Source organism: Amblyraja radiata, chromosome 19 (genome assembly GCF_010909765.2).
Source record: "Amblyraja radiata isolate CabotCenter1 chromosome 19, sAmbRad1.1.pri, whole genome shotgun sequence".
Taxonomy (NCBI): domain Eukaryota; kingdom Metazoa; phylum Chordata; class Chondrichthyes; order Rajiformes; family Rajidae; genus Amblyraja; species Amblyraja radiata.
In genome coordinates, this window is record NC_045974.1 from 21,925,116 (window position 1) to 21,938,430 (window position 13,315).

At 49.0% G+C, this 13,315-nt stretch overlaps 1 protein-coding gene across 8 annotated transcripts in view; it reads right to left on the bottom strand.

Moving 5' to 3' along the window:
• Window positions 1-13,315, bottom strand: part of nav3 (neuron navigator 3) — a 330,490-nt gene that overhangs the window by 121,011 nt on the left and 196,164 nt on the right. For 7 of the 8 annotated variants that reach the window (XM_033037973.1, XM_033037971.1, XM_033037967.1 and 4 more), the window contains one exon: window positions 5,871-6,861. In XM_033037973.1, coding sequence (XP_032893864.1) covers window positions 5,871-6,861 — 991 coding nt within the window. The remainder of the gene's footprint in view (window positions 1-5,870; window positions 6,862-13,315) is intronic. The other variant, XM_033037966.1, reaches the window with a different exon arrangement.

The window sequence follows — 13,315 nt, forward strand, 5'->3', positions numbered from 1 at the left end:
CCTTCTTGGTGGGATGGGCAGCACAGCGGCGCAGCTGGTAGAGCTGCTGCCTCACAGTGCCAGAGGCACGCGTTCGATCCTGACCACCGGTGCTGTCTGTGTGGAGTTTGCACGTTCTCCCTGTGACCGCGTGGGTTTCCTCCGGGTGCTCCGGTTTCCTCCCACATCCCAAAGATGTGCAGGTTTGTAGGTTAATTGACCCTCTGTAAATTGCCCCATGTTGTGTAGAGAGTGGATGAGAAAGTGGGATAACGTGGAACTAGTGTGAATGGGTGATTGATGTTGGCATAGGCTGGACGGGCCGAATGGCCTGTTTCCATGCTGTTTCTCTAAATTTAGTTTAGTGAATTAATTTTGTCACATGCCTCTAGTGTGTAGACAGTGGATGAGGATGTGGGATAACATAGAACTAGTGTACGGGTGATCAATGGTCGGCGTGGACTTGATGGGCCAAAGAGTCTGTTTTCATGCTCTATCTCTAATCTAAATCTCCATCTGAAGATTATTCTGATTTATAAAGATTTAGCAGAATTCCATTGCACTTCTGCTTCTGGTGATAAAACCTGGCTCCAACACACTTAACACCTATTCAAATTTCCTTGTCACCTGCAAAGATTAGTTGGCAAGATCCTGGGTCCCACAAATCTTGGACTGCCCCTGAAATGGTGCTACATTTTACATCGGGTAGCTTTCAATGGTCCCAATGACAGCAGGAGCCTAAACACCTTGGCTGTCTCATGGTGATTCCAAACAATCTTGGCTGCCGACCAGAACAAATATTGTAAGTGGATACAAGGAACTGAAGATGCTGGTTTGCAACAAAAAAAAGACCCAAAGTACTGGAGTAACTCGGCGGACCAGGCAGTATCTCTGGAGAACATGGACAGGTGATGTTTCAGGAACCTTATACCACTTTCTCCAGAGATGCTGCCTGACCCGCTGAGTTAATCTAGCATTTTGTGTCTTTGTAATTAATCAGACTCTCTTTGCCAAGTCCGTAGGTGTGGAGGTTGTCATGACACTGATGCAGCGAGTTGCCAAGGGTGTGTCTGAGGTTTTTTTACTTTAAAGATACAGTGTGGATATAGGCCCTTTGGCCCATCGGGTCCGCACCGACGTACACTACTTCTATCACTAGGGACAATTTACAGAAACCAATTAACATACAAACCCGCACCTCTTTGGAGTGTGAGAGGAAACTGGAGCACACGGAGGAAACACGTGCAAACTCCATACAGACAGCGCCCGAGGTCAGAATCGAACTTGGGTCTCTGGCGCTGTGAGGCAGCAACACTACTACTGCACCACTATGCTGCACCACTGTGCTGTCTTCAAGGAGCAGATCTCATTCCTCACTGAACTCTGTTGTGTAAGGTAGTTAAAAATGCTGGAGAAACTCAGCGGGTGAAGCAGCATCTATGGAGCGAAGGGAATAGACGACGTTTTGGGTCGAGACCCTTCTTCAGACTGTTGTGGGGGGGGCGGGACGAAGAAAGGAAGAGGCGGAGACAGTGGGCTGTGGGAGAGCTGAGAATGGGAGGGGAAGGAGGGAGCAAGCATGGACTACCTGAAATTGGAGAAGTCAATGTTCATACCGCTGGGGTGTAAACTACCCAAGCGAAATATGAGGTGCTGCTCCTCCAATTTGCGGTGGGCCTCACTCTGGCCATGGAGGAGGCACAGGACAGAAAGGTCGGATTCGGAATGGGACGGGCAGTTGAAGTGCTGAGCCACCGGGAGATCAGGTTGGTTATTGCGAACCGAGCGGAGGTGTTGGGCGAAGCGATCATCAAGCCTACGCTTGATCTCACCGATGTAGATCAGCTGACACCTAGAGCAGCGGATGCAATAGATGAGGTTGGAGGAGGTGCAGGTGAACCTCTGCCGCACCTGGAAAGACTGCTTGGGTCCTTGGATGGAGCCAAGGGGGGGAGGTAAAGCGACAAGTGTAGCATTTCCTGCGGTTGCAAGGGAAAGTGCCAGGAGAGGGGGTGGTTTGGGTGGGAAGGGACGAATTAACCAGGGAGTTACAGAGGGAGCGGTCTCTGCGGAAAGAATACAATCCTCTATGTAAGGATTACTGGCGTAACTCAGTACTTCAGTACTCAGTAATTCAGGCAGCACCCCTGGAGAAAAAGGATAGGCAATGTTTCGGACCGGGACATTGAAACATAGAAAATAGGTACAGGAGGAGGCCATTCGGCCCTTCGAGCCAGCACCGCCATTCATTGTGATCATGGCTGATCGTCCCCAATCAATAACCCGTGCCTGCCTTCTCCCCATATCCCTTGACTCCACTAGCCCCTAGAGCTCTATCTAACCCTCTCTTAAATCCATCCACTGATTTGGCCTCCACTGCCCTCTGTGGCAGGGAATTCCACAAATTCACAACTTTCTGGGTGAAAAAGTTTTTTCTCACCTCAATCTTAAATGGCCTCCCCTTTATTCTAAGACTGTGGCCACTGGTTCTGGACTCGCCCAACATTGGGAACATTTTTCCATGCATCGAGCTTGCCCTGTCCTTTTATAATTTTATATGTTTCTATAAGATGCCCCCTCATCCTTCTAAACTCCAGTGAATACAAGCCTAGTCTTTTCAATCTTTCCTCATATGACAGTCCCGCCATCCCAGGGATCAATCCCGTGAACCTACGCTGCACTGCCTCAATCACAAGGATGTCCTTCCTCAAATTAGGAGACCAAAACTGTACCAATACTCCAGATGTGGTCTTACCAGAGCCCTATACAACTGCAGACCCTTCCTCAGACTCAAGGGAAGTGTCCATTTTCTCCAGAGATGCTGCCTGAGCCGCTGAGTTACTCCGGCACTCCGCTACTGTGTCTGACTTTGGTATACACCAGCATGTGCAGTTCTTTGTTTCTACATTCTGTGTAAGAGTTGCCTCCTGAATCTTTTACTCAAATCCTCCCGCAGTCTAACCGGGCGATCACCACCAACAGTCTCCTTCCCAGAGTCCAGGCAGTGAACCCAATCACTACAGTTGGAACAGTGGGATAAACAAACCTTCACAAAGAGCACAGTGAACGGTTCATATTTACTGACCACGTTCTTTTTTGGATATTCTGAAATTCTGTCCGTGCAAACATTGGCAGGCTGGTGAAAGAGTTTATTTTATGAAGCTATAATACCGTGTTTCATTAGTTGCCATTCCACACGCACTGACTGCTCCCATTGCGTGTGAAAGACGAAGGAAGCAGGGATAGACACAAAATGCTGGAGTAACTCAGCGGGACAGGCAGCATCTCTGGAGAGAAGGAATGGGTGACGTTTCAGGTTGAGACCCTTCTTCAGTCTGACGAAGGAAGCAGGGAAACATGTCTTGGGCAGGACTGGCGGGCATCTCGTAGCGGTCGGAAATTACTTTCAGTTTGCGCGTGGCTTCAAGAAGGAACGTTGGGCTTGCATTTCTATAGCGCCTTTCATGGCCTCAGGCATTTCACAACCATTAAAGCACTTAACCAAAGAGCGGCCTCAGAGCAAATGTAGGAAGGTGCGGTGCCAATTTGCACAAAGCTAGGTCCCTCAAAACAGCGAAAGCACAAATATGCTTTCCAAGGCTCTCTCTTTGAGGGATAAATATTGGCTTTGGGCGACGTTTGTTATTCATTCCTAGAATGTGGGTTTCAAAGGGGCATTTAACGGCCATCCATCTTAATAGTGGTGAACCATCTACTGGAGCCATGACCATCCCCAGGGAGAAGGGTTTTTGGGATTAAGGAGTTTCAGTTTAGTTTAGTTTTAGTTTTGTTTACTATTATCACGAGCAATAGTGAGGTAGAGTGAAAAGCATTTTTGCTGTGTGCTATCCAATGAGCGGAAAGACTATACATGATTACAATCACATGTACCAATACGGGATAAAAGGAATAATGTTTAGTGCAATTTAAAATCCAGCTGAAGTCCGATTAAAGCTTGTCCGAGGGTCTCCAATGAGGTAGATGGTAAGTCAGGACCATTCTCTCATCAGTGATGGGATGATTCAGTTGCCTGATAGCAGCTGGGAAGAAACTGTCCTTGAATCTGGAGGTGTGCATTTTCACACTTCGATACCTTTAGCCTGATGGGAGAGGGGAGAAGAGGGAGTGGCCAGGGTGGGACTGGTCCTTGACACCTTCAGGAAGGTGTTCCAGAATTGAGATCCAGGGTTAGAACTTAGAACAGAGAACAGTACAGGACAAAAACAGGCCATTCGGCCCGCAATGTCCATGCTGCACATGATGCCAAGACCATCTCTTATCCTCCTGCGCATAACTCATAATCCTCCATTCCCTGCATATCCATATGTTTATTCAAAAGCTTCTTAAACGCCAGTATTGTATCTGGCTTCACCGCCAACCCTGGCAGCGTGTTCCATGCACTCACCACCCGATGTGTACAACATTTACCAGGCACACCTCCTTTAAACTGTGAAGGAGTGGCAATATACCTCTAGGTCAGTAGCTTAACGGGGAACCTGAAAGTGGTGGTGCTCCTCTGTACCTGCTGCCCTTTGTGTTATACCTGTACTTCAAACGAGAGGTCATGGCATCTTTAATCAGAGGCGCCTGATGGACCCTTGTTTAATGCCTTTAGGTTTATCAACCAACCAATCAATCAATCAGGTCAGTCATCACACCACAATAAAGTGCAGTGAAATGAATTTTGCCAGCAACGGTACAATCAAACAAGAACACACAATACACACTAAAAATTGAACACAAACATCCACCACAGCATTCTTCATTGTGGTGGAAGGCACAAAGTACAGTCAGTCCTCCTCCATTGTTCCCCCGTGTCTCGGGGCCATAAACCTCTGCAGTCGCCGCTGCAGGCTGCCAGATGTACAGGCCCTCTCATCGGGACGGTAAGTCCCAAATCGGTGCTTCCCTACCAGAGACCGCGGCTTCAGGATGTTGTAGGCCACAGGCCGGCGGTCGGAGCTTCTCCGGGGATCCCCGGCGAGGGATCCCGCTCCGGATGGTAAGTCCACCATAAATGCCAAACGCAGGCAAATGGGACCTTAAATGGAGCATCTTTGTCAGCATGGACAAGTTGGGCCGAAGGGCCTTTTTCTGTGCTGTGTGACTCTATGACTCTCATCTTATACTTTATAAAGGGGACCCAAGGGACAACTTTTTCACTCTTGAGTTGGTGCGTACAGGTAACGAGGCCTATTTCCTTGTCACATCACACGCTGACCATCTTTCTAATGGGCACTGAATACCATTAAGGGAAGCTGTACACCATCTGAACTGTTGGGCCGAAGGGCTACACGGTGGCGCAGTGACAGAGTTGCTGCCTCACAGCGCCAGAGAGCCGGGTTTGACCTGACTCCGGGTGCTGTCTGTCGGAGAGTTTGCACGATCGCCCTGTGACCGCGTGGGTTTTCTCCGGGTGCTCTGGTTTCCTCCCACATTCCAAAGACGTACAGGTTTATATGTTAATTTGACTTCTGTAAATTATAAATTGTCCTTAGTGTGTAGGATTATGCTAGTTTACGGGGTGATCACTATGATAGCATGGACTCCGTGTGCCGAAGGGCCTACTTCCATGCTGTCATCTCTAAAGTTTAAAGACTCTATGACTCTATCGTGGGCAAGTTGAGCAGTAGGGCCAGGTTGTATTTCTAAACTAAAGCCCGAGATATCTGAACATCAAACAGGTTTGAATCTTTACAACATGAGGTGGAGACACAAGAAACTGCAGATTAGTTTAAGGTGTAGTTTAGATATTCAGCATGGAGTCCATGCTGACCATCGACTACCCGTTCACACGAGACCTATATTATCCCACATTCACATCCACTCCCTACACACGAGGGGCGGTCAGGCTGAAAGGCCTCTTCCCGTGCTAGCAGCGCACTACTTACTTGTAGAGGAAAGGGGCGACGGTGGCAGTGTTGGGGTGGTTGTATTGCTGCTGTGACTGCGGGAGATAGACGTGTGCGTTGGCAGTGCCCGCGGTGTGCCCGCCGGACACCCCAGTGGCGATGGAGGAGGAGGAGGGTGGAGAGGTGGGTAGTGCGGCGCCCCTCCCATCCGAGGGGCCGGGAGCCTTGTTGTCGCCCGGTGCTTTCGGCAGGCAGTGGCTGGGACTACCCCCCTTGGTGCTCTTGGCTTTCTCCGGGTCCTTGGCTCCCGTCGGCACGGTGACGGTTGGTGTCTTCCCGGCGGCCATCTTGGATCCTGGTTTGGGGATCCCGCTGGAGGCCGGGATCGCGCTCTCCTTCTTCGCTCCCGCAGGCTTGCCCCCTTTGGGGATGAGGCTGGCGATCTTGGAGCTCTTCCTGGGCACTTCGCTCCCCTTCTCGTCCTTGGCCGCCTTCGGCCCCTTGCCCTTCTCTTTCTCCCGCTCCTCCTTAGCATGGGCTGCCCCGGGCTTCTTCTGGCTTGGGGCTTTGCTGCCTGTCCGTTGGCATGGCCCCTTGGACTGTGCTTTGGGGCTGCTCCCGCTGGCTCCCTCTGCCTCCCCGCTCTCCGATAGCGGTCCCTCGTCACGGGCGCCCTCCGCGGGCAGCGCCCCCTGGTGCCCGAGCTGTCGGAGCGCAGTCCTGCTGTTGATCAGCTTGAACTTCTCCAGCATGGATCTCTGCTCTCCTCCGCCCGTGGCCTTGGGCGTCTCAGGGTGGGGGGCGCGCGAGCGGTCGGCGGGGGCGGTGGGGGAAGTGGCAGGGCTCGGCGGCTTCACGCTCAGCATGGGCGACGTGGCAGTGTGCTTGACGTTCATCGACTTGCTACGCCAGGGTTTCCCGGAGCTGGGGGAAGGGATGGCAGAGGCGGTTTGGTGCCCACTGTTTGCCGCAGTCACCACGGCCCCGTTCATGCCTCCTGTCGTCGCCGGACCTTTGGCCGTCTCTGAAACTGAGAGAAGAAATCACGATCAATGTCAAACCACCGATACCCCTCAGAGGGGGAGCAGTGTACAGTGGCGCAGCGGTCGGGTGGCTGCCACACACAGACAGTACCCGAGGTCAGGATCGAACCCGGGTCTCTGGAGCTTAGAGGCATCGGCTCTACCACTGCTCCACTATGCCACCATTTTTGTTGGCGTGCTATCCAGTCAGATAAAAACCATACATGGAGCAAGAACAATGCCAATGAACACATGATTGAGTCCAGGCCAACCATCAATCACCCGTTCTGTGTATCCCACTTTCTCATCCACAGCCAACACGCTAGGGACAATTTACCAACACCATTTAACCCACAAACCTGCACGTCTTTGGGTTGTGGGAGCACCCAGAGGAAACCAACATAGTACAGGAAGAACACGCAAACTCTGCACAGACAGCAGCTGAGATGTGGGGCAGTTTTGCCGTTGTGGTGCCCAAGCAAAAGATTCCTGGGGCAGCACAGTGGCACAGCGGTAGAGTTGCTGCCTCACAGTGGCAGAGACCCGGGTTTGTTCCTGACCATGGGTACTGTCTGTACGGAGTTTGTACGTTCTCCATGTGACCACGTGGGTTTTCCCCGGGTATTCCGGTTTCCTCCCACTTTCCAAAGACGTCCGGGTTTGTAGGTTAATTGGCTTCTGGAAATTGTAAATTGTCCCTAGTGTGCAGAATACTGCTAGTGTACAGGGTGATCACTCAGTGGGCCGAAGGGCCTGTTTCCACGCCATATCTCTAAAGTCTAAAGTGTAAAGCAGGAATAACAGGTGGCGGGGGGAGGTGGGAACACATCCTTCAAATGTCAGCTCATTTTAGTTTTGGATAGGCAAAAATTGCCTTAGTAACTCAAAGGGTGAGGCAACATCTCTGGAGAAAAGCAATAGGTGAAGTTTTGGGTCAGGACAGAAAGCCCTGACCCGCTGAGTTCCTCCGGCATTTTGTGCTTTTGTACAGAAGGTAAAAAGCAGCTAATTATTTTTCGTTTGGGGATTGCCATTGGCAAAGAGACTCAGCTTGCTCTCTGAACTTGAGAAAACTGCAAGGATTCAGCAAGAACCAGTCTCACCCCCGCTCACTCCCTCTTCTCCCCTCTCCCCTCTCCCCTCAGGCAAGAGGTACAGATGTTTGAAAACACACACCTGCAGATTCAGGGACAGTTTTTTCCAACTGTTATCAGGCAACTGAACCGTCCTATTAACAACTAGAGAGCGGTCCTGACCTACCATCGACATCATTGGAGACCTTTGAATTATCTTTAATCAGACTTTATCGGACTTTTATTCTATATCTTTCACTAAATGTTGTACCCTTTATCCTTTATCTGTGCAGTGTGGACGGCTTGATTCATGTATAGTCTTTTCTTTGACTGGATAGCACATGAACAAAAGCTTTTCACTGTACCTCCGCACAAGTGACAATAATAAATTAGACCAAACTAGCTGCCCTTGTTACCACACTGCGTGTTCTTGCCTGCCTGCATATTGTTCCACAGCCTTTGACAAATAAGTAGCAACTATGGAACCTAATAGAGTTCAATTGTATGCAGCGATTGAAGGACTGACTGACGTTGGAGAGTTGAATGGTCTCTTAGATTCATAGTCAAGGACGTTCCACATTCTCCCACGCATCTTCCGTTTTGTATTAAGTAGATCTGCTTTAATTAATTTATCTCTCTCAGCTCCCTCACACAGGTCTGTACTCAGGGTAGACATCTACACCCACCAAGGCTCATAGAACATAGAGTACAGGAACAGGCCCTTCAGCCCACAATGTCCGTGCTGAACATAAGGCCAAGTCCAACTGATCTCCTCTGCCTGCATGTGATCCATATTCCTCCATTCCCTGCACATCCACGCGCTTATCTAAAAGCCTCTTCATCACCACTATCGTATCTGCCTTCACCACCACCCCTGGCAGCACGTTCCAGGCCCGCACTAGAGCACAAACTGTAGCACCCAGAGAAACCCCGTGCGGTCACAGGGAGAACGTGCAAATCTCCGTGCAAACAGCACTGAGGTCAGGATCAAACCTGGGTCTCTGGCGCTGCAAGGCAGCAAATACCACTGCACCACTGTGCCGCCCTTATCTCTCCTTATGACTCTCCAATATCTCTCCAAAGACTTGGCTTCCACAGCCTTCTGTGGCAAGGATTTCCACAGATTCACTACCCTCTGGCTAAAGAAATTTCTCCTCTTCTCTTTTCTAAAGGTACGTCATTTTATTCTGAGGCTATGGCATCTGGTCCTAGACTCTCCTGCTAGTGGAAACATCCTCTCCACATCCACTCTATCCAGGCCTTTCACTATTCGGTAAGTTTCAACGAGGCCCCCCCCCCCCCACCTCATCCTTCTAAACTCCAGCGAGTACAGGCCCAGTGCCGTCAAAAGCTCATCATATGTTAACCCAATCCTTCCTGGGATCAGTTCAATGTTGCAGGTTATCCACTGCAGTACAAATGTTTTCTAAATGGTGATATTGGACGTAAGAGCAACCGCAGTATTAACTGCAACAGCGGAGAGCTGGAGCAATTGAAATGCAAGACCTTGGTTGGACCTAATGGTTAACCAGCCAAGCGGAAAATCACCAACTTTCACGATGCAAATGTACGACAAGGCAGGAGATTGGCCGTGTTGCTTCTCTTTGGAGTAAAATTATTTATCATTGTGCCCTGCAACATGCAGCAATAATCAGTTAATTAGCACCAGCATTCGGACCGGCTCACTCATTCTCACAAGTCAGCCTTAGCGTTTGTACAGAGAATGGGTGAATAATTCAGAACAGAAACACACATACACCTTTTAACACGGTGTATCCAACACCTCCAAATCGAGAGGGAACTGTAATTCACTTTAATAGCTCCACACATACAGGCCAGAATTTCTAACTGCAGTGTGGTGCAGGCGTGGTGAGATGGTGCATGTTTTTGCCGATTGCCGATTGTCCTCTATAACCGAGTAAGGGATTATCATTGTAGAGATCATAGTAGAAACAAAGAACTGGCGATGCTGGTTAATACACAAAAGGACACAAAGTGCTGGAGTAATGCAGAGGGGCAGGCAGCATCTCTGGAGACATGGGGAGGTGACGTTTTGGGTCCAGACCCTTCTTTGGCCACTCGGTCCAGTACTGGGCCTGGAATCCAGGTGAGTTGACGCCCCCAGGCATAGCTTTAAGGTGAGAGGGGCAAGGTTTAGAGGAGATGTGCGGGGTAACTATTTTACACAGAGGGTGATGAGTACCTGGAACGCGCTGCCTGAGGTGGCGGTGGAGGCAGATACTGTACAATAGTAGCATTTGAAGCTTTTGGACGAGCACATGGATACGCAGGAAGTGGAGGGATATGGGTTATGCGCGGGCAGATAAGAGATGGTCTTGGCTTCGTATTTGGCATGACATTGTGGGCCGAAGGGCCTGTTCTTGTGTCGTACTATTCTATGTTCAATGTTCTAGATTAATTTACTTTATTGTCACGTGTACCGAGGTACAGTGAAAAACTTTTGTTGCGTGCTAACTAGTCAGCAGAAAGACTACATGATTAAAATCAAACCATCCACAATGTATAGATACATGATAAAGGGAATAACGTTTAGAGCAAGATAAAGTTCAGTAAAGTTTTATGTTAAGTCCAATTATAGATAGTCCAAGGGTCGCCAAATGAGGTAGTTAGTATCTCAGGACTTCTATGTACATGGCTTGTTCACTGAAGTTGGGGGGTGTCTATCATACAGCAGCAATGTCTATGAGGAGATTTAATAAAGGTGTTTTGACCGTGAATTCCTTTTATAGAGTAAATAAAGATAATCTGTTTCCACTGGCAGGAGGGTCTGTAATCAGAGAATGTGGATTTAAGGAAATTGGCAAAGGAGACAGGGGCGACAGAGGGAGGAAATGTTCCACACACTAAGATTTTATGATTCGGGAATGCAATGCCTGAGAGACTGGTGGAGCAACATTCAATAGGGATTGGGAACGGTGCTTGTAGAGCAAAATATTTCAATTCTCCCTTTGGGTGGCACAGTGGCACGACGGATAGAGCTGCTGTCTCACAGCGCCAGTGATCCGGGTTCGATACTGACCTCAGGTGCTGTCTGTGCGGAGTTTGTACGTTCTCCACGTGACCGCATGGGTTTTCTCCAAGGTCATAAGGAATAGGAGTAGAATCAGGCCATTTGGCCCATCATGTCTACTCCACCATTCAATCATGGCAGATCTATCTCTCCCTCCTAACCCCATTCTCCTGCCTTCTCCTCATAACCTCTAACTCCCGAACTAATCAAGAATCTATCTATCAATGCCTTAAAAATATCCACTGTCTTGGCCTCGATAGCTTTCTGTGGGAAAGAATTCCACAGATTCACCAAGCTCTGACTAAAGAAATTTCAACTCATCTCCTTCCGAAAATAATGATCTTTAATTCTGAAGCTATGACCTCTAGTCCTGGACTCTCCCACTAGTGGAAACATTCTCTCCACATCCACTCTATCCAAGACTTTCACTATTCTGTGTTTCAATGAGGTCCTCCCTCACTCTTCTAACCTCCAGCGAGTACAGGCCCAGTGCCGACAAATGCTCATCATAGGTTAACCTACTAATTCCTGGAACCATTCTTGTAAACCTCCTCTGGACCCTCTCCAGAGCCAGCACATCCTTCCTCAGATCTTCGGATTCCTCCCACACTCCAAAGACATACAGGTTTGTAGGTTAATTGGCTGGTAGAAATGTACAATTGTCCCTAGGGTGTGTAGGATAGTGTTAATGTGCTGGAATCGCTGGTCGCTATGGTGGGCCAAAGGGCCTGTTTTTATGCTGTATCTCTAAACTAAACTAAAATAAAGACCATGTGGGGTTTCCACCGAGTGCTCCAGTTTCCTCCCACATCCCAAAGATGTGCGGGTTTGTAGGTTAATTAGCCCTCTGTAAATTGTCCAGTGGATGGGAAAGTGGGATAGCATAGAACTAGTATTATCGGGTGATTGATGGTCGGCATGGACTCAGTTGGGCCAAAGGGCCTGTTTCCACATTGTGTCTTTCAAGCAATTCGAAGGGGATGGAGCTCGTGGAGGGGAATTAAATGAGTAGTGATTTCAAAAAAGATAGACCAAGTGAGCACATTAGACGGAATATTGGCACATCTAAAAGGTTAAAAACTATACTGATGTACACAGTGGTCCCTTCATAAACAACAAGATGCCGATGCACACACGGTTAATAAACATACCTATGAGGTTCACATTAAATCTTTGCCCTCTTACTTTAAACCTATTTCCTCTGGTTCTTGATTCCCGTACTCTGGGTAAAGGACTCTGTGCATTCACACCATTTATTCCCCTCGTGTCTTTATACACTTCCATAAGATCATCCCTCAGCCTCCTGCTCTCCAATGAATAAAGTATTTTCCTGCCCAACCTCTCCCTATTAGGGGCGGCACAGTGGAGCAGCAGTAGAGTTTCTGCCTTGCAGCGCCAGAGACCTGGGCTAGATCCTGACTACGTGTGCTGTCTATATGGAGTTTGCACGTTCTCCCCGTGACCGCATGGGTTTTCTCCGGGTGTTCCAGGTTCCTCCCACACTCCAAAGACGTGCAGGTTTGAAGGTGAATTGTCTTGGGTAAAGAAATTGTAAGTTGTCCCTATTGTGTGTAGGATAGTGCTGGTGTACAGTGTGATTGGTGGCCGGCGCAGACTCAGTGGGCCGAAGGGCCTGTTCCCGGGCTGTATCTCTAAAGTCTAAAGTCTCAGGCTCTCGGGTCCTGGCAACATCCTCGTAAATCTTCCCTGCGTTCTTTCCAGCGGTTTATGCTTATCTTTTAGATTTCCAGCATCTGCAGTTCTACATTTTGATTTTGAGAATCCCCGATTATTTACTCAGAAAAAATCCAGGGCGGTGTCAAAACGAAATATTTATTAAGGGGGAGAATCACAGCAATCCCTCTGTTCGACTGCTTCCTCAACGTGGACAGTGTGAGCATGGGGTTAGACACTGTCTCCACCGCCCAAACTCCTGTGAAATCCTGCATTCATTTGTATTCTGCAGGAGCGCTGCCTGAGGAAGACTCGATAACCATGCCTCATTAAATCTCTATTTCTGGAAGCCTGCTGATAAATCTGTTGAATGCAGAGTGGCTAAATGAGAATTTCCCTGCCCCAGGATTGTCAACCCTTTCAAACCCCGACTGAAAGAAACCACGGGCTGCACACTTTCCCCCGATAGTCATAGAGCCACACAGGAGGAAAATAGGCCCTTCGGCCCATTGAGGGCATGCTGACCATCGAGCAATCATTTACAATGATCCTGCACTAATCCCATTTTATTAGACTTTAGAGTTTAGATGCAGCGCGGAAACAGGCCCTTTGGGTCCACCTAGTCCGCACCGACCAGCGATCACCCGCACACTGGCACTATCGCACAGTCGGGAGAAAACCGAA